The following is a 22,370-nucleotide window of genomic DNA, read 5'->3' as shown; positions in this document are numbered from 1 at the left end:
AAACACAAAAAACTGACCCTAAACTTTTGAATGGTATGGAATATGAAGAGCTTGATTTGATCCATAGGGATTTGATTGCAGCTGATATATATTTTTCTTCAACTGCTTGGCCTTAGTGTGTTATCAGCAGAAGAGGAAAGTAATTTCAGAGGCTAAGAATGAGCATTGGTGAATCGTACACAGTATCTATCTATCGATCTATCCAAATAAACGAACACTAAATGTGAATTTATTTTTGGAAAACTTGCCTCAGAAATATCATAAATCATAAAATCTTCTACGGTAAGGAAAAGCTTAATAAATGCTGTCTCATGACTACTGAACCCTATTTTTATTCTTTCAACTTTGAATTATGGATGTGTGGTTGCCTACTGAACACACACAGACAAGACTGAGACAGATATCATTTTAATACGTACAGCTCATAGCAGATAAATCTGTCTCACACTCACACACATATTATATATCAATATTTGTATATTTGCCAATAGGGAGGAGGCCAGTGAGTTGGATAAACAATCCATAATCTGACACACAAACACACACTGTTTATGATTTAAATGCATGACATTTTAACTGACTCATTATATATACAGGTATATCTATGTGTGTTCTATCTGTGTGTATATGTGTGTGTATATACAGTATATATATATATGTGTGTGTGTGTGTGTGTGTGTGTGTGTGTGATATTTTAACCCTGAAACCCCACAGTGGTGATACATAATTTTAAAATGAATTAAACATTTAATTTCATTTAATTAATTTATTCCCTTGATCCCTCATTAAAAAACATTATATTTTGCAGCCATTGAAAAACAGCTTATTTCTCTTGTTTACTTGCTGTATAATTATTAACTCTGGAACTCTGGGCATCTACAATATTTCACACATCACTCCAGTATAAGAATCGTGAGGGATCACTCAGCAAACTGCTGGAATAAACTCCATGCTGCCGCCCTGCCGTGGACTCACCTGACCGGTAACGTTCATCACGGGTGCCAGAGGAGCGTCTACGGTGGTATCGTGAAGCAGAGGAGGGCGCCATGGGTGGCCGGCGCTCGTGTGCCATGGACGCCTCTAGCCCTAAATGACACAGAGAGATCAAGAGAGGGACAATTACACATCTCAGCCAGAGACTCATTTATTACATATCCACCTTATTGATCTCTTTCTGTAACATTCTCTCTCACAGACGGCCTAAGAGAAACCCGGATTTGTTCTGGTTTTAATTAGAACAAATCAGAGTTTCTTCTTTTAATCAGGGTTTCCTTAACAACCTACAATCTTTTCTCATTCTAAGTTCAGTGTATCTTTTCTTTCTAACATGTTGTCAGCCTCTTTGTTCTTTATCTCTCACCCCTTTAGACCCAAATGTTTATTGGTCTCTGACACAGCAGTAATTGAAATGCACAACATATAGGCATTGGCCAATATTAGTTTTTGTATTTATTAGAAAGAGACAATAATAGAAATATATATTTTTTCTATGACAAGACACAAACATGGCAAACAATTATGTAACCTTCCTAATGTACAGTACATTATTTATGTAAAAAAAAAAAAAAAAAAAAAAACCTCAAGCAATCCAAAAAGCAAAAAATAAAAAAAAGTGCTAAACAGTCAAGTTAACCTTTCTTCAATAGATTGTAATGTTTTGATTCTTGAAATTGATTTCACTTGTGTGGAAGCGCAAAATAAAAAAAAATGAATTAAATTTAAATTAAATTAAATGCAAGCCATTCAAAAAAGCAAACCAATTGAAACAATGACAGACCTATGTAACTTTATTTCAAATGTAACCTTTTTCAATTCTGCAGAACGGAGATTTTTTGATTTTATGAATGACATTTTGCGGAAATCTGTAGAGCTTTCTGCGGAGTTCTGCAGGAAGCTGCAGATTCCATGTGGGACATTTATAGACTATCCGTATTTGCCAAAATGTCTATACCAGTGCAGCCCTAATTGAGAATAAATAAAATATTTAATTCCAGGCACACACAGCAGCGATTGTTCCACAATGACTCATATTTCAGTGGCTCTTGTGATGAGCCAGCTCTATTCTGTTCAGTTGTTCTTTGTTGTCTTGGATTCTAAGCGGAGAGCTTAGCACCACTCTGCTCCTCCTGGCAGATTTTAGGACACGTGAGGTGGCCCAGGTTGCACTCAGTGCTCCAGCCAAGAGCGTGCAAGCCGGAGAAATCAATTTCGGCCCCGCGCTGACATAGCCGAAGACATCAGCCAGTGGATTTATTCATTCAATAAGGCAGAAGGTGAGACAGCAGGTTAAGTCAGAATCATACACCAGCTCATGCAGCGGAGGATGTGATTTTCTGACTCAAGTACAATGAACACACACTCTTCCTCCTACTAAAAAGCCAAGGGTAACAGTCACCGATCAATACTGATTGGGTTAACGTCTAATTATGCCTGTCATTCAGTGAAAGGCAGCGGCGGAAACAATCTCTCCTCTGTGTTGGTAACCTGATGCTCTTAAGAACTAGGAGACACATACACAATCAGGCTGGGCACTGAGGGAGGTGTCACAGTGCCACGTTCCCTTGTTCCACTACATAAACGACTGATCGTTAAACTAGTTCATGTCGTCATGGGACTGTTAAATAACACGAGATCCAGCGGGAATGGAGGCGTTGCGTTGAGTCTGGCGCATGCCGCTCCTCACGCCACGATACATGCTTTGTGCCTGAGCATGATGTCATGTATTTTTTTTCACCGGGAGCCAGACTGGGAATATGCGGGCTGCCTGTTGCTATGGCAACAGAAGCCTTGCTAATCAACAATGCAGCCAGACATGCCGAGCATAAATCAGAGACCTTCAAAAGTTACATAAATTCTTACCAAACTCTAAAAGTATGGAATTTTCTGCCAAATTTAAATAAAATAAATAAAATGATTAAAATGAAAATTAAAACCAGATTAACGATTTCATTACAGAAAACAGTACGCAAAATATGTGACAAAATTGAGAATGAAATTAAATGATTTCATTTTCACAGCATTATCCCTGTCAAATTGAAAAATAAAATGCAATTGGTGATTTCACATTTCATTTTCACTACAGTCTCGAGGCAAGACTGCCAATATTAAAATGAAAAGCCAAACGTGAAAAAGAAACTGCAAATACAGTTTTTACAATGCTCTTTAGTAACGCTCACGCAATAATAGTGACACAATTCAAATACAAATGTAAATTTTCGTTTTCATTTTAATTCCTCTTTTATTTCACAGTTTTCATTTTCGTTTTCATTTTCAAAGACAACCTGCATGCAAATTCTATGTTAATGAGTGGGTGTGGCTTATTCTAGTAACGGCGCTGAGACACGCCTTCTGTAAAGCTAGAATTCATAACCTAGTTATGATGTTAGACTCAGACTAGACCATAATCGACGATGAGGTTCATTCATGTATTAGGCTGTTTTGGAAATTCAACTATTTGGGTGTACAGAAGTCTTAGTAACACAGTTTCTACAACAATTATAGCCAGACATTAATACCCGCTAGCTTTAACCGAGGACCTCGGCCAATGTTTCATATTCGCGTCGTGCCTAACAACGCCCTTCAGCCGTGACTTATTCAGATACAGCACTAGCCTAGAGTACCTTATTGCTTTTATAAAACGGTTACCACTAGTGCTGTAGCGGTGCGTCGATTACGTCCACGTCATATTTTTTGCGTCGACGTCTTTATTTATTTATTTATTTATTTTTTGTACCATTCCCGGAGGTACAGCTCGCCACACACACACCGCCCACCGTGTTATTCTGTCATGTTTTCTCCCTTTCTTTCCAAACCGCGACAAACGCCAGTCTCCTTTCTCTGCAGAATGTGATAAATCCGATCAACCAATCACAGTGCACCATTCCACGCATTGTAAACAGTAACGATGGCGCTTTGAATCCTAGCATCCTAGTTTTCCTTATCTACTTTGCACTTTTTGATCAACAAACAAACAAAAAAATTAATACATTTGACGGCATTGATGAACCTGTGGTGGATTCTGCCGTAGGGAAGAAACGTAAGCCATCGAAATCTAATCATTTACGTGAGGAGATTAACAAGATGAGGCACGCGGGAGGAAGAGAAATGCCGACTTGGACGACAGCGTCAAACTTATGTCGAATACTGACACGTTAACCCCAGGGGATCTTTTAAAAAAACGTTCAATTCTTGTACTCAGAGTCAACGAAAATCGAGCAGGACCAAGCCATTTTACAGCTGATCGCCGTCAAAAAATTTCAGAAGGTATTTTTTAGCGATGGCTGATTGAATGTATCCTATGTTTAGTCCAGTAACTTACGTGCTAAATATAAGATTAGTAACTTATTGACCGAGTTCATAGGCTGTCATATGTGGATCAACTTACTTTGTTGTGTATTTTCAACAGTTTCAATATGAAAAATAACTTTTATATTGATTCAATGGATTAATTGCATTTAAAAAAAAAAAAACGTGTCATGAATTTATTGCATTTTTGGGAAAAAATCTGTTTTTATAATAAATCTTTGAAAATCAAAATCTGGATTTGAATTATTTATGTTATTATAACCTAAAGATGCTATGTGAAAGTTTGAAACAGAAAATAGTGGTTTTCATCTTGTCACTTTCTTGGTAAAGAAAACACATTTTAATCAAAATGGATTTATCACGTTTATACTATATTATTCAGAAGTAAACATTGTAGCTGACAGTGTGTTTATGTCAGAATGTTTATTTTTTAAACCACAACCTTCTAAGTGCTTCTTTTACTGATATATTTAACAATATCTTTTGCATTTCTCACCCAAACAACGTCAAACTTGGCACTGCACTTACTCGTGCCCAGACAGCTGTCGAGTTTGAAATCCATCGGAGTAACGGTTCGACAGAGATATGCGAATAACAGACAGGATAATTAATTCAAATTAGTCGTTAGATTAGTCGACTAATCGATAAAATAATGCCCGACTAATCGTTTAATTAATAATCGTGTACCCCAGCCCTAGTTACCACGCAATACAAATATTAATCCTGCCAATTCCTTCCGCTGGAGAAAAAAAATAGTCCCTGACCATAAAGCAACAGAAGAAGTTACATTATTTCTCCATTAGATGGAGACAAAGACTGTCTTAATGAGTGAGTCAGTCAGTCAGTAGAGAAGACTTTTGAAATGACTCAAACTTGTGATCACGGAGAAGAAAGACGCAACTGACATGACTATGTTGGCAACCACCCAAATAGTTGAATTTCCAAAACAGCCTAATACATGAATGAACCTCATCGTCGATTATGGTCTAGTCTGAGTCTAACATCATAACTAACATGGTCAGGCTGGTTGTTTCCATGTTCTAATGCTGCGGCAGCTTCCCGCAAAAGCTCACTAACAGATTTCGCCATATCTCGTCGTCTCGATTACAATATAATCACATTTAAATAATTTCGTTTCAGACATTCAACTCATGCACACGGGACGTCGATGACTTCGCTTTACAGAAGGCGTGCCTCTAGCGCCGTTACTAGAATAAGCCACACCCACTCATTAACATAGAATTTGCATGCAGGTTGTCTTTGAAAATGAAAACGAAAATGAAAACTGTGAAATAAAAGAGGAATTAAAATGAAAACGAAAATTTACATTTGTATTTGAATTGTGTCACTATTATTGCGTGAGCGTTACTAAAGAGCATTGTAAAAACTGTATTTGTAGTTTCTTTTTCACGTTTGGCTTTTCATTTTAATATTGGCAGTCTTGCCTCGAGACTGTAGTGAAAATGAAATGTGAAATCACCAATTGCATTTTATTTTTCAATTTGACAGGGATAATGCTGTGAAAATGAAATCATTTAATTTCATTCTCAATTTTGTCACATATTTTGCGTACTGTTTTCTGTAATGAAATCGTTAATCTGGTTTTAATTTTCATTTTAATCATTTAATTTATTTATTTAAATTTGGCAGAAAATGCCTTCCATATAAAAGCAGCACTACCTTTGAAAGTAAGCCTGGTTGATTTATATTTTTTTCAGCCATTTGAAGATTAATATCTTGATATTTATGCATTTGCTGTAAACTGCCTTCAAAAAGGTGACTCAAATATCAAGTAAAAAGAGTTATAATACATTTTCCAATGAACAATAAATGCACAAAATGTAATAATTTTTTTAATTATATGCACCCATTTAAAAAATAATTATAGCAATATTTATCTATATACATTTTTACAAAAACACTTTAAAACAGAGTTCCATGAACGTTTTTGAGAGAATTTTGAATCAATTTGAACTGATTCATGGAACACACTCATATTTGTAAGTCATAAAGCAAGGAGAGATTGTGAAACTAGTCTAAATATGTTATGAATACTGTCTGGGATAACTGTAATAGAGAATAAATCATCAAAAAGCAGTTCCTATTAAAACGTTCTCCAACACCAAGCAATTACTTTACCCATCTCTTTCTTTTAAAGCTATGGTCTACGATTTCAAAGATTGTTCATTATTAATAACCTCGTTTAGAAGCTGGTTATGGTTCTACAGTACAATCCTAACAATATGAAGAGAAAAAAGAATGAAAAAAATCCATTCACTCTATTGGGTGTACAGCTGCAGAGAAGTTGACCAATGTAAGCTGTCCGGCCGGACAGCTTACATTGGTCAACTGCTCTCATCCAATCCCCCGCTCCACTTGAAACTCCACGTGGCGCTCACGTCTCCACCCCACCGCACCCCACCCCCCTCCTGCGACATGAAATTTCGCGGGCAAGCAGCTGACAGTCTATGGTAGCTAGCAAAGTAGCATCAGCTCAGCAGTGGAGATTTGGGACTGAAAACCGACGCTGACACAGCTGACTTTTTGTTGAGCAGGTAAGCATTTATTTTTACTTTTATGGTGTGAGGTGTTACATAAATAGCTTTTTATCAGTCTGACAACATGCTCATGCTGCCGGTCGGCATTGGAATGTTAGCCGTTTAGCATCGCCTGTCACGGGTCAAAGTAATTATATTTCTTGAAGTGCTTGAATATATTTCAGTAGGCCTAGCGGGTTTCTGTTCGAGCCGATCGGAATTTGAACAAGATGCGCTGTTTACTACCGGTGATCACAGCTTGACTGAGTGACGTTGTTCAGGTCGTTTCCCGGTGGGACGGATCAGGTAGCACAGAGGGGAGGGGTGTGTGTGTGGAGGGGCGGGATGAGTTTTTTAAAACTTCCCAACCGTCTCAGGCTTTCTCGACCGATTTTCAACATCGTAGACTACAGCTTTAATGATGGAAAGGCACTTTTAAATACTAAAGCCATCTGAAGCTGGAGACACTCTGCGTTTTATCGATAGTCTAAATGCAAAGTATTTAAGTGCACTTAAACGGGTGACTGGGTTGATCAACTGAGCAATCATGTATTGAAAAGCAACACTGAACATTTGATTTCTTTCCCAGTAATATTCATAAGAAGAGGTTGTTTCAGTTCAATGAAACGAGAGAAAAAACTTCTAAGCACCTTTTATGAAGCTCTTGAGAAGAGCTTAGAGGAGCCTCTTAATTCTGGTGCCTAGCCTACAGTCACTTATCAGCTCATTTTAAAGCAGCACTGAAGAACAAGCTGGCAAATAGACTGATTAAGTCTGGGGCCGGATCGGGTTATGGATGGCCTCGCTTTCCAAATAAGATTTTCACAGGAGTAAAAAGACTAAATAGAGCCGTTGGAACTTCAAACTTTAAAGCTACATTTACACTTTCAACCGATTCTGATTTTTTTCACCTTTAGCTGGCAAAGATTGAATCTTCTTCCAATTTTTCCACATTTGATTTGGGCCACTTTCAAATGCGTTTCTAAATCGGATATCTGATCATGTGACCTACATCTAAACATTCATATTATTACTTAAGAGTTAGAGATGTGAGCTAACCTCTAACTTTAAGCGCTACAGACATGAATGATACTTCACTCTAAGTTCTCTAAGAAAACAATTTTTTGTCTGTCAGATGATAAAATGGGCAATTAAATCCCATATACCTGTATTAAAGTTGGAACCCGATCCATTTGTATGTGTGCAACCATTCTGAATATCTTACCAACTGCCTAGTGATGCAGCCTAGGATGCCCCATGAAAGTCAATGCTTGTTTATGAACAAGAGAACGACTGTGAAATCCATCTGCTGAGATCTTAAAGCTAAAAATATAAAAACACAGGAAACCAATTCCCATTGTAGGTTTTTAGGATCTGTTTAAATGAGAGAAAGAAAGGCAAGCCCATCTGCTGTAGAAAAGCTGGTTCAGTCATCTGTTAAATCTGTGCAAATGCAAGTCTATGGGTACAAATGCATTCTGTGACCCTCTAAATGTGAGGTGAGACTTGGGGCTCTTACCTGGAGGATGTGGCAGATACGCTCCGAGCAGTTTTGACCTCTTCTTCTCATATCCTTTCTGAGTGATGTCACCTGCAAGAGAAAGGGAGCATCACAAAATGTACAAACAGCATTCATTAATGTAAAAAACAAATAAATCGCAATCGTCTCTTTGCTTGAGCAGATTATGACACTAAACCAACACCACACCTCCTCTCTCATTCAGGATATCCATTTTTGGTTTGGAAAATTGCATCTGTTTGTTTTTTTAATGGTTAGGTAAGGAGTTTATGGGCAGATCTTTGAGGAAACCATTCAGATGGTGTGGGTGACAGAGCACATCCTGCAATGATTAATGTAACAAGGTTTTGTGACTTGTCACAAAGCATTAGGTGACTGGGCCGTCACATTTGCGTGGAAATGAAGAAAAGATCTGGTGCATAACGAGAGAGCGACGGAGACTCGACAAGTGACAGAATACGTAAATGAGAGAGCAAATGACAAATCAATAATTCTGTTACAAAACCTAACGAGCTGTCTTGCCGTCTACATAGACATAGTCTTTTAAGTTAGGATAAAAAACAAAATAACTTATTTCAGCCTTTTAACTCAGCATAGCACAAATAGCACACGCAAATTATTCCAATGGAGTTTGATGTTAGCATTGTGCTATGCGAGCATTTATTTGAAATGGAAATATTTTGTAACAATGTAAAAGTTTTTATTGTCACTTTTAATCAAGTTAATGCATCCTTGCTGAATGAAAATATTCAATTCTTTCAACAACAAAAAAATCGTACTGACTGATCTTATTGACTGAGCAATGCATTCCGGGATTGCATTCTCAATGAAGGATACTCGTTTTTGAATTATAAGAAGGCCAAAATTAGATCTTAAAAGGCAACATCATGCTGCCTACCTTTTGGATCCAGTTTCAGAAGATGATGTCTTAAAATACAGCCTAGGTAGGCAGCTCAATATGCTTTGGAACGAAGCTAATCTCGTCCTCCTCACCCTTGATCCCACATTAATCAACAAAATGATGTTCCTGCATGCTCTATACTACTGATGTGATCTAGTGAACATCCACTGTTTGGATCCTTAGAAGGACAGGAAACAGTGATAGTGAAGGCTGTTTTTCCCAAATGACCTCTTTAACAGCCCAATAAAAATGGCTGGGAGGCTAAAGGCTTGATGAGGAGGAGGATGAAGCAGGCTTTGGGATGAAAGAAAAGCAGAAGAAGAAAAGGATTTTTTTTAAAACAGAGACTGGATGATTCATTTCTTCACACCCACTTGCCACCAATCAAACTGCCTTATGTGGTGATTTCTGCTCAGGAGATTCATAGCTTTGCCTGTCCTTATCTCACTTACTTATTCTTTGCTTCGCACACACACACACTCTCTCTCTCTCTCTCTTTCTCTCATCGTCTAATTCTCTCCTTGTCCTTCCCTGAGGGACGAGTCCCTCATAAATTTTGACACCACTGCCTAAGTCTGTAACCATTAAAAGCAAGAAAAAACGAGAGAGCAGCAGCCTCTGTCGTGAGGAGAGTGGAAACGAGGGCGGCTACCGGACAGTTATCCTCCAGGTGTGTGACACGCCGCTGTTTAATCCGCTGGGGGTGTGACGTTGGCTACACATTTCATACTTGGCAGCTTCCAACCGAAAACATGTCGTACGAAACAAAGACCAGCTGTCAGACATGTTGCGTATGCTGCCATCGCATATTTTCTGAAAAATTATACAGATGTACAAACAAAATCAAGAGTTGTACAGGAGATAATATTTTACTAATTAGCAGCGCTTTCAATAGCAACTACAATTATCATTGCTTATTTGAACGAAATTGAACAAACCCTCAATCCTAAGTATTTATCTTCGCCACATAACTCGCCTCGCATCATTTGTGCTACAACATACTTCTGCTATGTTAGAGGAACTTTTAGTTGTTCTCCACAAGCAATATGATCTGCAGAAAGAGTGGTATGTACTTCAATGTTTCTGCTGACAGATTTATATGACATCTGACTCCTGTGAGTAACATCAAACACCTTCAAAAGACAACAATCATCTAGCATAGTCCAAGACGACAGGAAGCGGCCAAGATCAACCACAGTGTAGATCTACGGGAGAGACAGACGAGCACTGCGGGTCGAAATTATGTTTATCTAATTGAGTTAAAAAGCACAGCAATCAAAACATCTCTGCACAGGCATCAATGCAAATTAGCTAGCCACGCATGCCTCCTTTTCATTAGCAGAAATCTGTCAGTTTAAGATTGTCTAAATATTTAGTTGCAAATGCAATAAAAAAAATTATATAAGCCAAGATAAAATATAAGGTAATATATATATCTCGTGTAGTGAAAATCTGATATAGTGACAGGCCTGATATATAAACAAAAAAATGTCACACCAAGAGTTCTAGGGTCATTTTTGAGTGAGTGATGCAAACAAATCATAGTATTGAATCTATTTGCTAAAACTGACAGTTTGATTCCCGGTACTGAACTTTCAAATTTCAAGTTTTAACACTGTAATATTTGTGAGTCACAACTATGGATATGTGAGACTACATGATTAAATTCTGCATTGGAAATACTATCATTTTCTTCCCCATATTTATCCTTTATCCTATTATTTTCACAAAGGCCATGTTCAACTAGCTGTCATGTTTGTTACATTTTAAAATGATAATTCATGTAATTTGACCTCAGACCTTGCATGTCACTCACAGCGGGCTCAAAGGAATGTCCACTCGGAAAACGGCAAGGTGAGGGAGTTTTTTGAGTCAACACTAAACTTTTCCATTTTTCCAACTTTTCCGTCATGTTGTTCATTTTAAAGGGGAAACGTTATGAATGCAACTTACTTGACAACAACAGATCCTATATCAATATCCTAACGATTAGAATACTCTTAAATGTATAGTTACCGGTACATATCAAACTTTTCTTTCAATATTGGCACCTGTCATGTATTTTTCATGAGAAGCGTGCAATCTAACTTTTATTTTAGGAATACTGTTTATAATAGGATATTGAGTTTGTAAGTATTGGTTCTGAACTGCCAGTTGATTTTAATAAATGTCTATATTGGCAAACATTGATAAAGTGAACATTAAGTTTAATGTACAATGATCGTAATGCAAGGCAAGCACATCGCATGGACTGTATATGACCTTTTTTTTTAGCAGCATTTAGTATGGGATTTGAGCGATTTGTAGATTAAGTAGGCCATTTCAAATGGACTGCTTATATAGACTGTTGTTTTTGACTGTATTCTGGGGGTTTGTTAAACTAGTCGGTTACAAAATTTCAGTTTAAATGCTATTTAAATTAGTAATGGGGCACATCCCTATAGGCAAAACACGGAATGACTGTGAAATTATTTTAATGACACGTATTATTTACAATGCTGCTTAATTTCAATGCATCAATATTCAATATATTATCCAACTCTTATTCTTGATACTATCATCATTATAGCCTGGAATGGGATCTGGAAATCCACCCTCCTGAAATTCCTTCAGAACAGACTCTGAGCTGAATGTAAAACAGTCCCGTGCTGCAGGAGATCCGATTACTCCAAGTGTTTCTGGATGAGCTTACATCTGGATGTGACTACATTGAAAATAAACCCCAAAAAAACTATAGTATATGAATCTCTTCACAGCTGAAAATCACAGAGCGAGCTTATGCTAACATGATGGTATCTTAGGCAAACACATGTAACAAAATGGCTTCATTCTACTCAGTAAAAAGTTCTACATCACAATTCTTCGTTTTTCACGAGCGCACAGTGTAATTACACGTTACAGGTGGTGGAGCTTATGGCTCACAGAATACAGGAAACCATCCTTTTGCCTCTTCCACAACATAAACGTCTTAATAATGGGCTTCGGTGGAAAGAATCTGCCTCTATGGAAATCGCAACCTCACAAGCAAAAATTCTCTTCTATTTATCTAAGAGGATTACAAGCTCGGAGAACATTTACAAGTCCTTCATAGGCCTTTCTAGGGCCTAGAAGAGCACAAGCAATTCTAGGGTCTAGTGTTGTAGCATTACACCAAAGCTGACAGAGATTTTGCATCGATTTGTGTAATATAACCCATCTTTAGCTCTATCAAATTGAAGGTCTTTCAACAGTGCAGTGCGAGGAATATGATGTCACAGGGCTGTGTTCCAAAAAGACAGGATATTGTGATGTCATTGGTTTCCTGTTTGGTGTGAAGGAGTATTCCACAGGGATCTAATCAGGCAAAAGGCCGAGTCGTCAGATGTGCTGGATAATCTACCTGTGTTTGTGCGTGCCGTGAGGGAGTGTGAAGTGCAAAATACACAGCATCCTCAAAACGTTGGAAACTTAAGACACACTTTAAAATGTATGAATGTCACTGCATTTGATAAGAAATGTCAAAGCCAGTGGTATTTACTTTAAAGAAAGATAGCCCATTTTTAAGCAAAACATTTCACATTAAGTTGTGTTTAAGTGATACATTAATATAATGTTTAATTTTAAGAAGTAAAAAAGTATTTTGGAAGGACACCTGTGTGAACTCGAGGAACTGACCAAAAATCTTGCTGGGACCAGCTGGTTAAATGTAACTGCAAAAATAGCTCAGGAAAGTTATGAAAAAAATAAGATGTTTAAAATTAAAATTACTATTAAAATTAAACATGTTACAAATGTAAGTATTAAAATACTATCTTGTCAATATGATTTCAAAACAAAACAGAATATCAATCAATTAAAATGAAACAAATTAATTTCAAAATATTCAAAAGTACAGTGTGAAAAATGTATTTTTAGATTTGCTAATAATTTCACTTAAAATGTTATTAATGTCTTTTAAGCTTAATTTTAAGTGAACACTAGATGATGGCAAGGGAAATCGAAATGTAAAAATAGGTTAAATGAGCATATTATAAAAAATGATCAAACAAACAAATTAAAATATGAATATTATTAAAAATAGATACCTATTTGTGCATCCCTAGTTGAAATTCAGAAAGTTGCAAAAGTGTTTTCAGCACATCATCCCCAAACTCCTTGACCCTCCTAAATGACATCACTCCTTATATTTACACATCAACTGCATCGTTCACCCGCACACATCCCATGATGCATTTCAAAAAGAAACAATGAGCTATGTGTTTTAGCCCCGAACAGCTAAAGACGGATCAAACTACAAACAAAAGGTTGCGCCTGAAGGGCTAACTGCTATTTCTGACAGTTAAAACCGTTGTCTGATGTGGGAACAACAACGCAGTCAACATGTTTTTCTTTGCCTGTATTTCCTCATGGGAGGGGGCATATCAGAAAACTGCTGAGGCATGGTCTCTCCAGCGCTCTAGTAATGAACCTCCCCATCAATGAGAGTTTTACTCAACTGACACAGATCTCTCAAATAAAACAAAAACACATGAAAAATTCACTTATAGGAATGAAGGCCAGTCGCATCTTTGAAATTCATGCAAGGCCATGTATTCGGGACATGTAAAAGCCTCATTGCTCGGTGGCAGAGAAGGTACATTAGCGCTCAGCCTTGCCTCGGCAACTCGATGAATAAACCATACTTAAATTGAAATATGTCTTTCCCCAGAGGAAGAACTCTTCCCTTGACCCCTTTGTAGAAGCTCTGCGATAAGGCCGCAAGCTTTGTACAAGCGAGACAGAGGTGTCAATATCAACAAGCGCTGCAAACATTAAAAAAAAAGAAAAAAGATAACAGGAAGCGCAGCTCATTGACAGGAAAGGCCGATGTGGATGGCTTCAGTTGCGATAGACCTTATCTGATCAGATACATCAAGACTGTTTTTCCCCACACAATCATCCAGAGGATACAACAAATATCAAAACATAAAGGCTGAGAGACTGTCGAAAAGCAGGTTTTTTGATTGTATTAAAGGGAAATGGCTCATATAACCGTGATTATTCAGGTATAATTTTGACTCCTTGAGGTGAAGGAACACTTGTAGTCATGGGAGATCAGGTAACTATGGTGACTGTAAGAGAAAGAGAGAGTCAGCAAACACCAGAGTGATAATTCTCCATTAGTCTCACAGAATATTGAATCCACTGAGGCCTCAGCGAACGCTCATGCAAGACTTGTTTTCTGGAACACATATTCATTCATACCATCTTAATGTTAACGGAGGAAATTGAACCAACATGATTTCATGCAGCAGTTCAGTGGAGCAGGAATGTGATACTCTGATATATTGTATTAAGAGGAACAGGTTGTCATTTAAATGTATAATTTCCTTGTGCTGTGACAAGACTGAAAACTTGTCTAGATTACAGTAAAATCTCACACTCTACACACTGTTCACACTAAGTAGAGGTGGTGGTGTTCATTTAGGTGACAAAAGTTTGAATCTAGCCTGTGTGCAAATCAGTGGAAAAGAAAGTGTAAGTTATGATATTGTGATTAAAGTAAAGATGCACTGAAATGAAAATGTTGTCCGATAGGGCTTCACGATATATTGAAATTATTGAAATGTCGCAATAGCTTGCGATAACTGATTTTAAATAGGGATGTCAATTTACACAAATTCCCATGATCAATTGCTGTTTATATTAACGATCATTAATTGATTAATCGTTAGTTAGCTGCAGTGAAATATAGCCAACAGCATGACAGGGTGTGCAAATGCTGTTCAAAAGACCATATTCCTCATCAAATTAATGAGAAGGGTTTTTAGTCTAAATAAAGGGTTAGTAGGATTGTAAAATGACTCGATGTGATTGATCATTTAATTCAATTACTTATTTAATAAACAAATATAACGACTAATACAACTGTCACCATCAACGCCGCCTCAGAAGCCTGCTAGTCAGAATGTTCAGCTCCTGATGTGGACACACTCAACGGCAACTAAACCCAATGACCTTTTAACGTAAAATGGTCCTAAACATAACTCCGGCGCACTCGCTTAATTTTTCCTCGTGTCTGCTTTACGTGTTTCGAGGTTGAGCAGCATGCGCATGACCTTGCTTAATCGACGATCGATAAGTTTAATCAATTAAATTATTATCGACAATTACTTGATCGTTTTTTTTCATACGGTACATTATGTTTAACACTTTATCACTATATAATTACTATAATGTCCTGTATGAAAAAAGAATAAAAAATAGTGCATCCTTAGATAAAAAAAATAAAAAAAAGTTTTACTTTGGAATAATGATTCAGACCAGAAACGCACATTAAGAAAATTAAATAAGGTCAATTTCATGACTCAAAGTTCCCATGCATATGGAAGAGGTACTATCACTACATCGATGACCAGAAGAGAATTGCTAATCACTGAAAGTGAGTGCTGATGGAAACTCTTGTCCACTTGACTAATAAGAAACAGTGCTTGATCAGACCTGCTGCTGGACAACCTGATGCTCAGTTGAGTGATTTGCTGGCTTTGGAACGGAGGCAGATGAAATAACAATCAGTCTCAGTGCACTGTTGGAGCTTTGAGCACAGATGTGGCAGGGGAAAAAAAACTATAGACTTACCACGTTCCACATGCCAGACTCTTTCAACTGTGCTCCTAAAGGTACCGTATGTGAAAATTAAAAATTTAATAACAGATTAGGGGGAGTAAGTGGGTCCAATTCAATTAAACACCCTAAAATCCACTGCTTTTCAAAAACATCAAAAGCCCTCATATTTAGACTCTACAAATGCTGGAGATTTGCATATTATACTTGCGATACTTCAAAAAGAAGTGGTTTGGCTGGATCCGCAAGCCATTTGTGGGTCAATAAAGTGGTCTGGCTCTGTGTAAAGCTCTTTTAAATCTGGGTCCACTGAGTCACTCTACTACAACATAAATACACAGCCTAAAGCTCTTACTCTACATACTGTACTTTTCAGCTCAGTATCAGAGCTTAACACTCAGCTCAGAGTCAAAGAGAAGACCTTAGCTTAGAATCAGACTTGAAGGCACTCTTCTTTACATATTCCAGCCTTACTCGGAGATGATTATTGATAAGCTAAGAACATCTCTTTCAACCTGAGCTGCAATAATCAACCCAAGACCAAGATGGGATTATCAAATCAGATTCAGACTGTACTAACCCATGATTAGACCATTAATAATCGACTCAGATTAGTCAGGATGCACTGATATTAAATTTTGGACAATGCCAATAATGATTTGCATCATGGTCAATAACCTATAAATGGCATATTTTAAAATGCATACTACTATTTCAAAGAAATTAATATGTTTATTCAGCAAGGATGCATAATGTTACAAAAGATTTCTATTTTAAATAAATGCTGTTCTTTTGAACTTTCTATTCATAATGAAATCCTGAAAAAATATATATATTTCATGGTTTCCACAGAAATATTAAGCAGCACAACCGTTTTAAACATGGATAATCATAAGAAATGTTTCTTGAGCAGCATATCCACATATTGGAAGGACTTCTGAAGGATCATGTGACACTGAATACTGGAGTTATGATGCTGAAAATTCAGTTTTGATCACAGGAATAAATTACATTTTATAATACATTAAATAGAAAACAGTTATTTTAAATTATAATAATAATAATAATGAACAATATTACTGTTTTACTGTATTTTTGATCAAATAAATGCAACTTTTTTAAATCAGTAATTTTAAATTTGGTATTTAGGCAACATTCCCTGATAATTTAATAACACTTCAAAATATTCAAATAATATTTTTAAATCTAGTATCGGCAAATAACAGATATAGTACAGATACATTGTGCATCCATAAATCAAATGATCAGCCGATGTTTGCATCTCTCATCAGTGAAAAGCAACAGAGCTGTAATATTGACACCTGTTTTTTTTTTTTTTTTTGCATCTGTCTGTGACAGCGTGGGAATGAAGAAGAGAGACTGCCATCTCGATGTGCTCGACCTTGCACGAGATCCTTCTCTCATCAAACAGACAGGACATGATCCCATTAGCCGTTCCCTGAATTTTATGCTTGCCCCCTAGGCTCAACAAGGCTGTCGATGAGAGTCAGAGACCCCTGCGAACCCGGACACACACTAAAGTGTAAAGAGAGGCATAACAGAACCAAGAATGACTGTCAACCACTGTCATTCTCATTTGGTTTCGCATGTACTTCTGACTGATTGTGAATGAGTGAAGTGGGGATGAAAATTAACATTTAAATACATGACACATGCCAGCTGCCACATTGATTTTATTTAGCATTTGTCAGTTATGACTTTTAAATGACCCTTTCGTTGTTGTTGTTGTGCACAGGTGAGTGTGTATCTGTGCTTCCAGAACTGGTTCAAAGGAAAAACTTCCTCTCTGTAAACATTTTACCTTTTTTCCCGAAGATGGGGGTCATGCCTGATGCTCATTTGCATTTAGATTAGCTGGTTAAAATGATAGACTCTCCACGGTGAGCCCTTCCAAAATCACTTTTACTCTGAGGAGATTCCAGACCAACCATGTCAATGGCTGCCACATCATCGATAAGATGACAGGAATAATTCTGAAGTAAATCGATCCAAATCCTGTTCTGTGTGGTGAATTACACAGGCAGCTGTGGCCACAGAACAGATGGAAGTTCAGAGAAACTACAAACCCCTGCTATATCAACACATTTGACAACATCAGCATTCAAAATGACTTTCCCAAAGTCCCCATCAGTTGAACTGAATGAGGTTCCTCCATATGATCTCTGAAATTGCAACTGATTTAAAGATAAAGTGTGTAACTTCAGTGTAACTAGTGTCATCAAAAGAAATTACAAAAGATAAAAACATCTTTCCGAACAGTCCTTTCTGTCTGCCTTTGGTTGTAGCTGGCCAGTCTTTTCTATGCAATTACAATAAATTAGACTGTGGTGTTTATGTTTAAAAAATGATGCCATTATAAAAGGGACTTGTGTGAATAATCGCGAACGAATCAGATATTTTCAATGAATCAGCTGATTCAATTCAGTTAACAAAAACTGTCCGCCACTTCCTGTGGAGGTTTTTTCTGCGACTAACTGACTAATTAAAATTTGGTCGACTAAGCCTCTTCTAGTTGACTAATGTTCAGTCGACTATTAGGGGGCAACCCTAAGCAATTCACAAGTTAACAGCTCTCTGGAAAGGAAAGATTATTTATGGAGCCTCACACATATGTGTAAAAAAAAAAATAAAAAAAAAATATTGTGTCTATGAATTTATAATTTGTTCCCGCAACTTATTAAATCATTCCATCATTTCAGTTAAGAACAAATTAGTTCCCATAAGTTGGCCATAATTTAACTAAATTAAACCAAGGGAACAAATTAGCACTATGTGGCCATGATTTAACTAAAACGAAAGAAACAAATTAATAAAACATGACCATGAATTAATAAGTCACTGGAACAAATTCTTAATTAATGACCACAATATCTATTGTTTCTTCCATGTATCATGTGCGGTGCTCTATAATTATCAGTGAATAATTATTTTAATTAAGTTGAACCCAAACAATTGAGTTAGGAAGTTGATCTTGAGAACCAAGATTTGTGGATGAATCATTCAGGCTAACTTTGTGAACCGAGTCAATTGATTTATTGAAAAGAACCCAATCAAAAGAACAATTCTTCCCAAAATCAGACACTGAGCAAGCAAGTAGATTTTCAGTGAATAATGACTTGTAATGAATAATGCTATCAAATGGCTTCAGAATATTTGGAATGTAGTGCACATCCTTTTTGAAGGTTGAAACCAATAATATATTGATAAATATAAGCCAATAATTATTTTCATCTTATGGCCAAATGCCTACATTTTTTTATAAAACTATCAATACTTTTTTTTTTTTTATCCAAATGAATTACAAATAAAACCATAAAAAGTCAAATCAATAGTTTAAATGCTACAAGTGAATTTAGGCATCACAACACTATAATTTACAATTTATTGTAATTGCTTGGACACGATCCACCAACTAGACTTCTACAGAAGAAAGTTTTGGAACGACAAGAGAGAAATAAAGACAGAGGTAAATAAATAATGGCAGAATTTGACAGGGAAAAGTATTAAGAATTACACAGATTACCTTTAAGTGAAAAATGCTGCCTATATAATGCACAAAGTTTTCATAGCAGCATATAGTGGAGACAGACTGTCTAGCGGCATGTGTTCATGTGCTCTTGTGCTGGAACCCGCAGTCAACAGCTTGCATGGATCTATCACAGCACAGAGGTAATCACACTGAGTGCATTCACAAATCACATCATGCCATTATTTGAGGTCTTAGTTTAGAATTCCATCTCTGTGTCTCTCTTTGCAAATGCTCCTACGTAAATCAGCAGGCGGACAAACAGAAGCTTTTAAGGAGGCGGTCCTATTCTGGAAGTATCGCCGTGACACATAATCAATTAGAAGAGAACTGCGAACACTTTGGGGATTCCATCCCACACATCCCATCTCCCCGTCCCAGGTCAGTGAGTAGTCCGTTGGCAGAGAGAACCCATGTGCTTTTAGCCAGGCCTTATAAACCCGAATCCCTGAATGCCATAGTACGCTGGATTCTATTCAATCAAATGAAAACGCATTACCGGGAAGATTAATTCACTCCAGCCTTTGCGTTCGCCAAACTCACGGGAACAACTTTAAAAGCTCAATCTTCTTTTCAGTCGAGAGAAATAAATAAATAAATGTTCGACTTAAGCAGTCTGTTAGGAGGACTATACTTGACAGGGGCAACAATTGCAGTCACCATTAGGAGTCTAATAAAACCATTAATGTCAATTTTGTTGCCTTATAGATCAGCTGAGCATGTAGTGCATGCAGACGGGAGCTAAAGATCGCAGGACAAGACCAAAGAAGAGCATGACTGTTTATTGACAGGTCTGTCATGATGCATTAGGAGAGGAAACCTTCTTTCAAACCTCATTACAAGGTGAAAATGATAATAATAACTGGTTTTCAGCTTGAGAGCTTATTGTTTGTCCAAAATGAAGTTTCACAATTAAAGCTATAAAGATCAAGCTCAATAAGAAATTGTATTTTGGATAACATTTAAAGGGATAGTTCGTCCAAAAATCATTTACTTGCGTCTTCCGAATCTGTACGATTTTTTCAGTGTAAAACAAAAGAATATTGTATTATTATATACTGTATGTTTGTTGAATTATATATGTTTTTTTTTTTTGTCTATACAATGAAGGTAATGGGCCCAAATTGGTTTTGGACCCCACTGCTTTTCCCTTTTATTGACTGTATTTTTTATCTAAAAAATTAAATAATTGTATATAAACAATACACTTCTAATAAATCCACAAAAAACAGCATATATGAGGTTCCTTACAGAGAAATATGCAGACCTGAAAAGGCAGAACAAAAGAGAAGTTAGCTTTGTTTTCTGATGATGGCTTTACAAAGACGGTCTAGTTATGTAACCTCAGAGACAGCAGGTGAATGTGTCTTGTTGTTTGATGAATTAAAGTTATTACAATAAAATGGCTATTTACACTCAGCAGACTGAGTCATAATAGAGTCTGGCATGCTAGACCCCCCTCCTCACCAAACTACTGAGTTTAAACCCCCATTTGGATAAAAGTCAACAACATTCATTTTATTCCCTCCAACGCTCTTTGTCACCAAACAAATGACTTCAGGAGTACAACAGAGCTCTAATGGGTGAGAGGGAACATTAGGCGAGGATATTTCTGTCAGTGTGAAGGGTCTGCGAGGTGAGAGCTAATCAAAGCAGAAAAATAATAACATGACAAGCCGGACCATTATGAGAGCCAGGGATGAGGAAAAGGTCAGGCATTCGCTCACGGCAGGAGGGCCATGGAGGAGGGGAGAAGTGATGAGTGGACGCAACTGGCCATTTCTTCAACTACAGGCACTTTGGCTCAGTGGACTTTTAGAAATTAAACCCTAAAACACACTTTTATTTAATTTATCAGTAAATGCAGGAGTGAATGCAGGAGTAAATGCAGTATACCAGGCTTTTCCTGCATTGAAAATATTTTGGTGGCTGCCAAAATTATTCTTTGTCCCGCCAAAGATTTATTTGACGTTACCTGCCTTTCTGCAGTACCAGGACCCGCTGATAGCTGGCTACTTTAAAACGTTCCCGTGAGTGTTTGTGTAAGCGCTCTGTGAAGAGAGTCAAGGGTTTCTATTTTCCATGTGTTTTTGCAGCATTGAGCTTTGTAGTCAATTACATACGTCTGTTGAGTGTGTGAACACAATAACCAATCAGATGTGTTTAAATTAATCCAAATCCACTCAACACCACTCAAAACAGCAGAGTTTTTAATCAGCGCGAGTTCCATAAACAACAAGTATAAACACAATGTCGATAACTTTTATGGAATAAAACTGCAGTCTAAAGGTGAGGTCTTAGTGAAATTTCAATGACATTTTGAAGCCAAAAAAGTCTACTGACTATTGTCAATAGTGTAGCATTGGATGAAGCACAGCTCACACACTAGCAGCTTTCTGTTGGTCAACGTGGTGAAAAACAGAAACCCTAAAATCCTAAAAATCCTAACCCTACAATAAAACATTTGGCATTTTTAATTGAAGATATAGCCTAACAATTCAGGCAAATATGATAAACCAATCATTATTTTCATGTTTTGGCAAGTAAACAATAAATGGTAAATATTAAAATTATATACTATTTTGTCTAAATAAATCAAACATAAACTACAAAACTAAAATCAGTCATGTAAATCCTTCAAGTAAAAATGTAGGTTATAAGGTTATATTTAACAGTATTATTTAGTATTAAACAATTCTTAATGTTTTATAAAAATTCATATATTAAAAAAAATTATGTTTTGTAATGTTAAATTTAAGTGAGCATTAGACGATAATTAAATGTAAAAAAAAAAAAAAAAAAAAAGATGAGAAATGAGAGTGAAGATTAAAACAATATAGACTAATACCGAAATTAAAGTCATGTTGTTTTTCAAAATATAGCTAGGTCAGAAATACACACACACACACACACACACACACACACACACACACACACACACACACACACACACACACACACACACACACACAAACACAA

General features: G+C 36.8%; 1 protein-coding gene across 10 annotated transcripts in view; it reads right to left on the bottom strand.

Annotated features, from left to right (window-relative positions):
• Nucleotides 1–22,370, bottom strand: part of dip2ca (disco-interacting protein 2 homolog Ca) — a 103,482-nt gene that overhangs the window by 47,705 nt on the left and 33,407 nt on the right. For all 10 annotated transcript variants that reach the window (XM_084102973.1, XM_084102981.1, XM_084102972.1 and 7 more), the window contains exons 2-3: nucleotides 8,362–8,433; nucleotides 976–1,086 (exon numbers count right to left, since the gene is read on the bottom strand). In XM_084102973.1, coding sequence (XP_083959099.1) covers nucleotides 976–1,086; nucleotides 8,362–8,433 — 183 coding nt within the window. The remainder of the gene's footprint in view (nucleotides 1–975; nucleotides 1,087–8,361; nucleotides 8,434–22,370) is intronic.

This window comes from Abramis brama, assembly GCF_963993115.1.
Source record: "Abramis brama genome assembly, chromosome: 24".
NCBI classification, from domain to species: Eukaryota; Metazoa; Chordata; class Actinopteri; order Cypriniformes; family Leuciscidae; genus Abramis; species Abramis brama.
The sequence above is the reverse complement of the archived record's forward strand: the minus strand, read 5'-3'. Positions and strand labels throughout refer to the sequence as shown.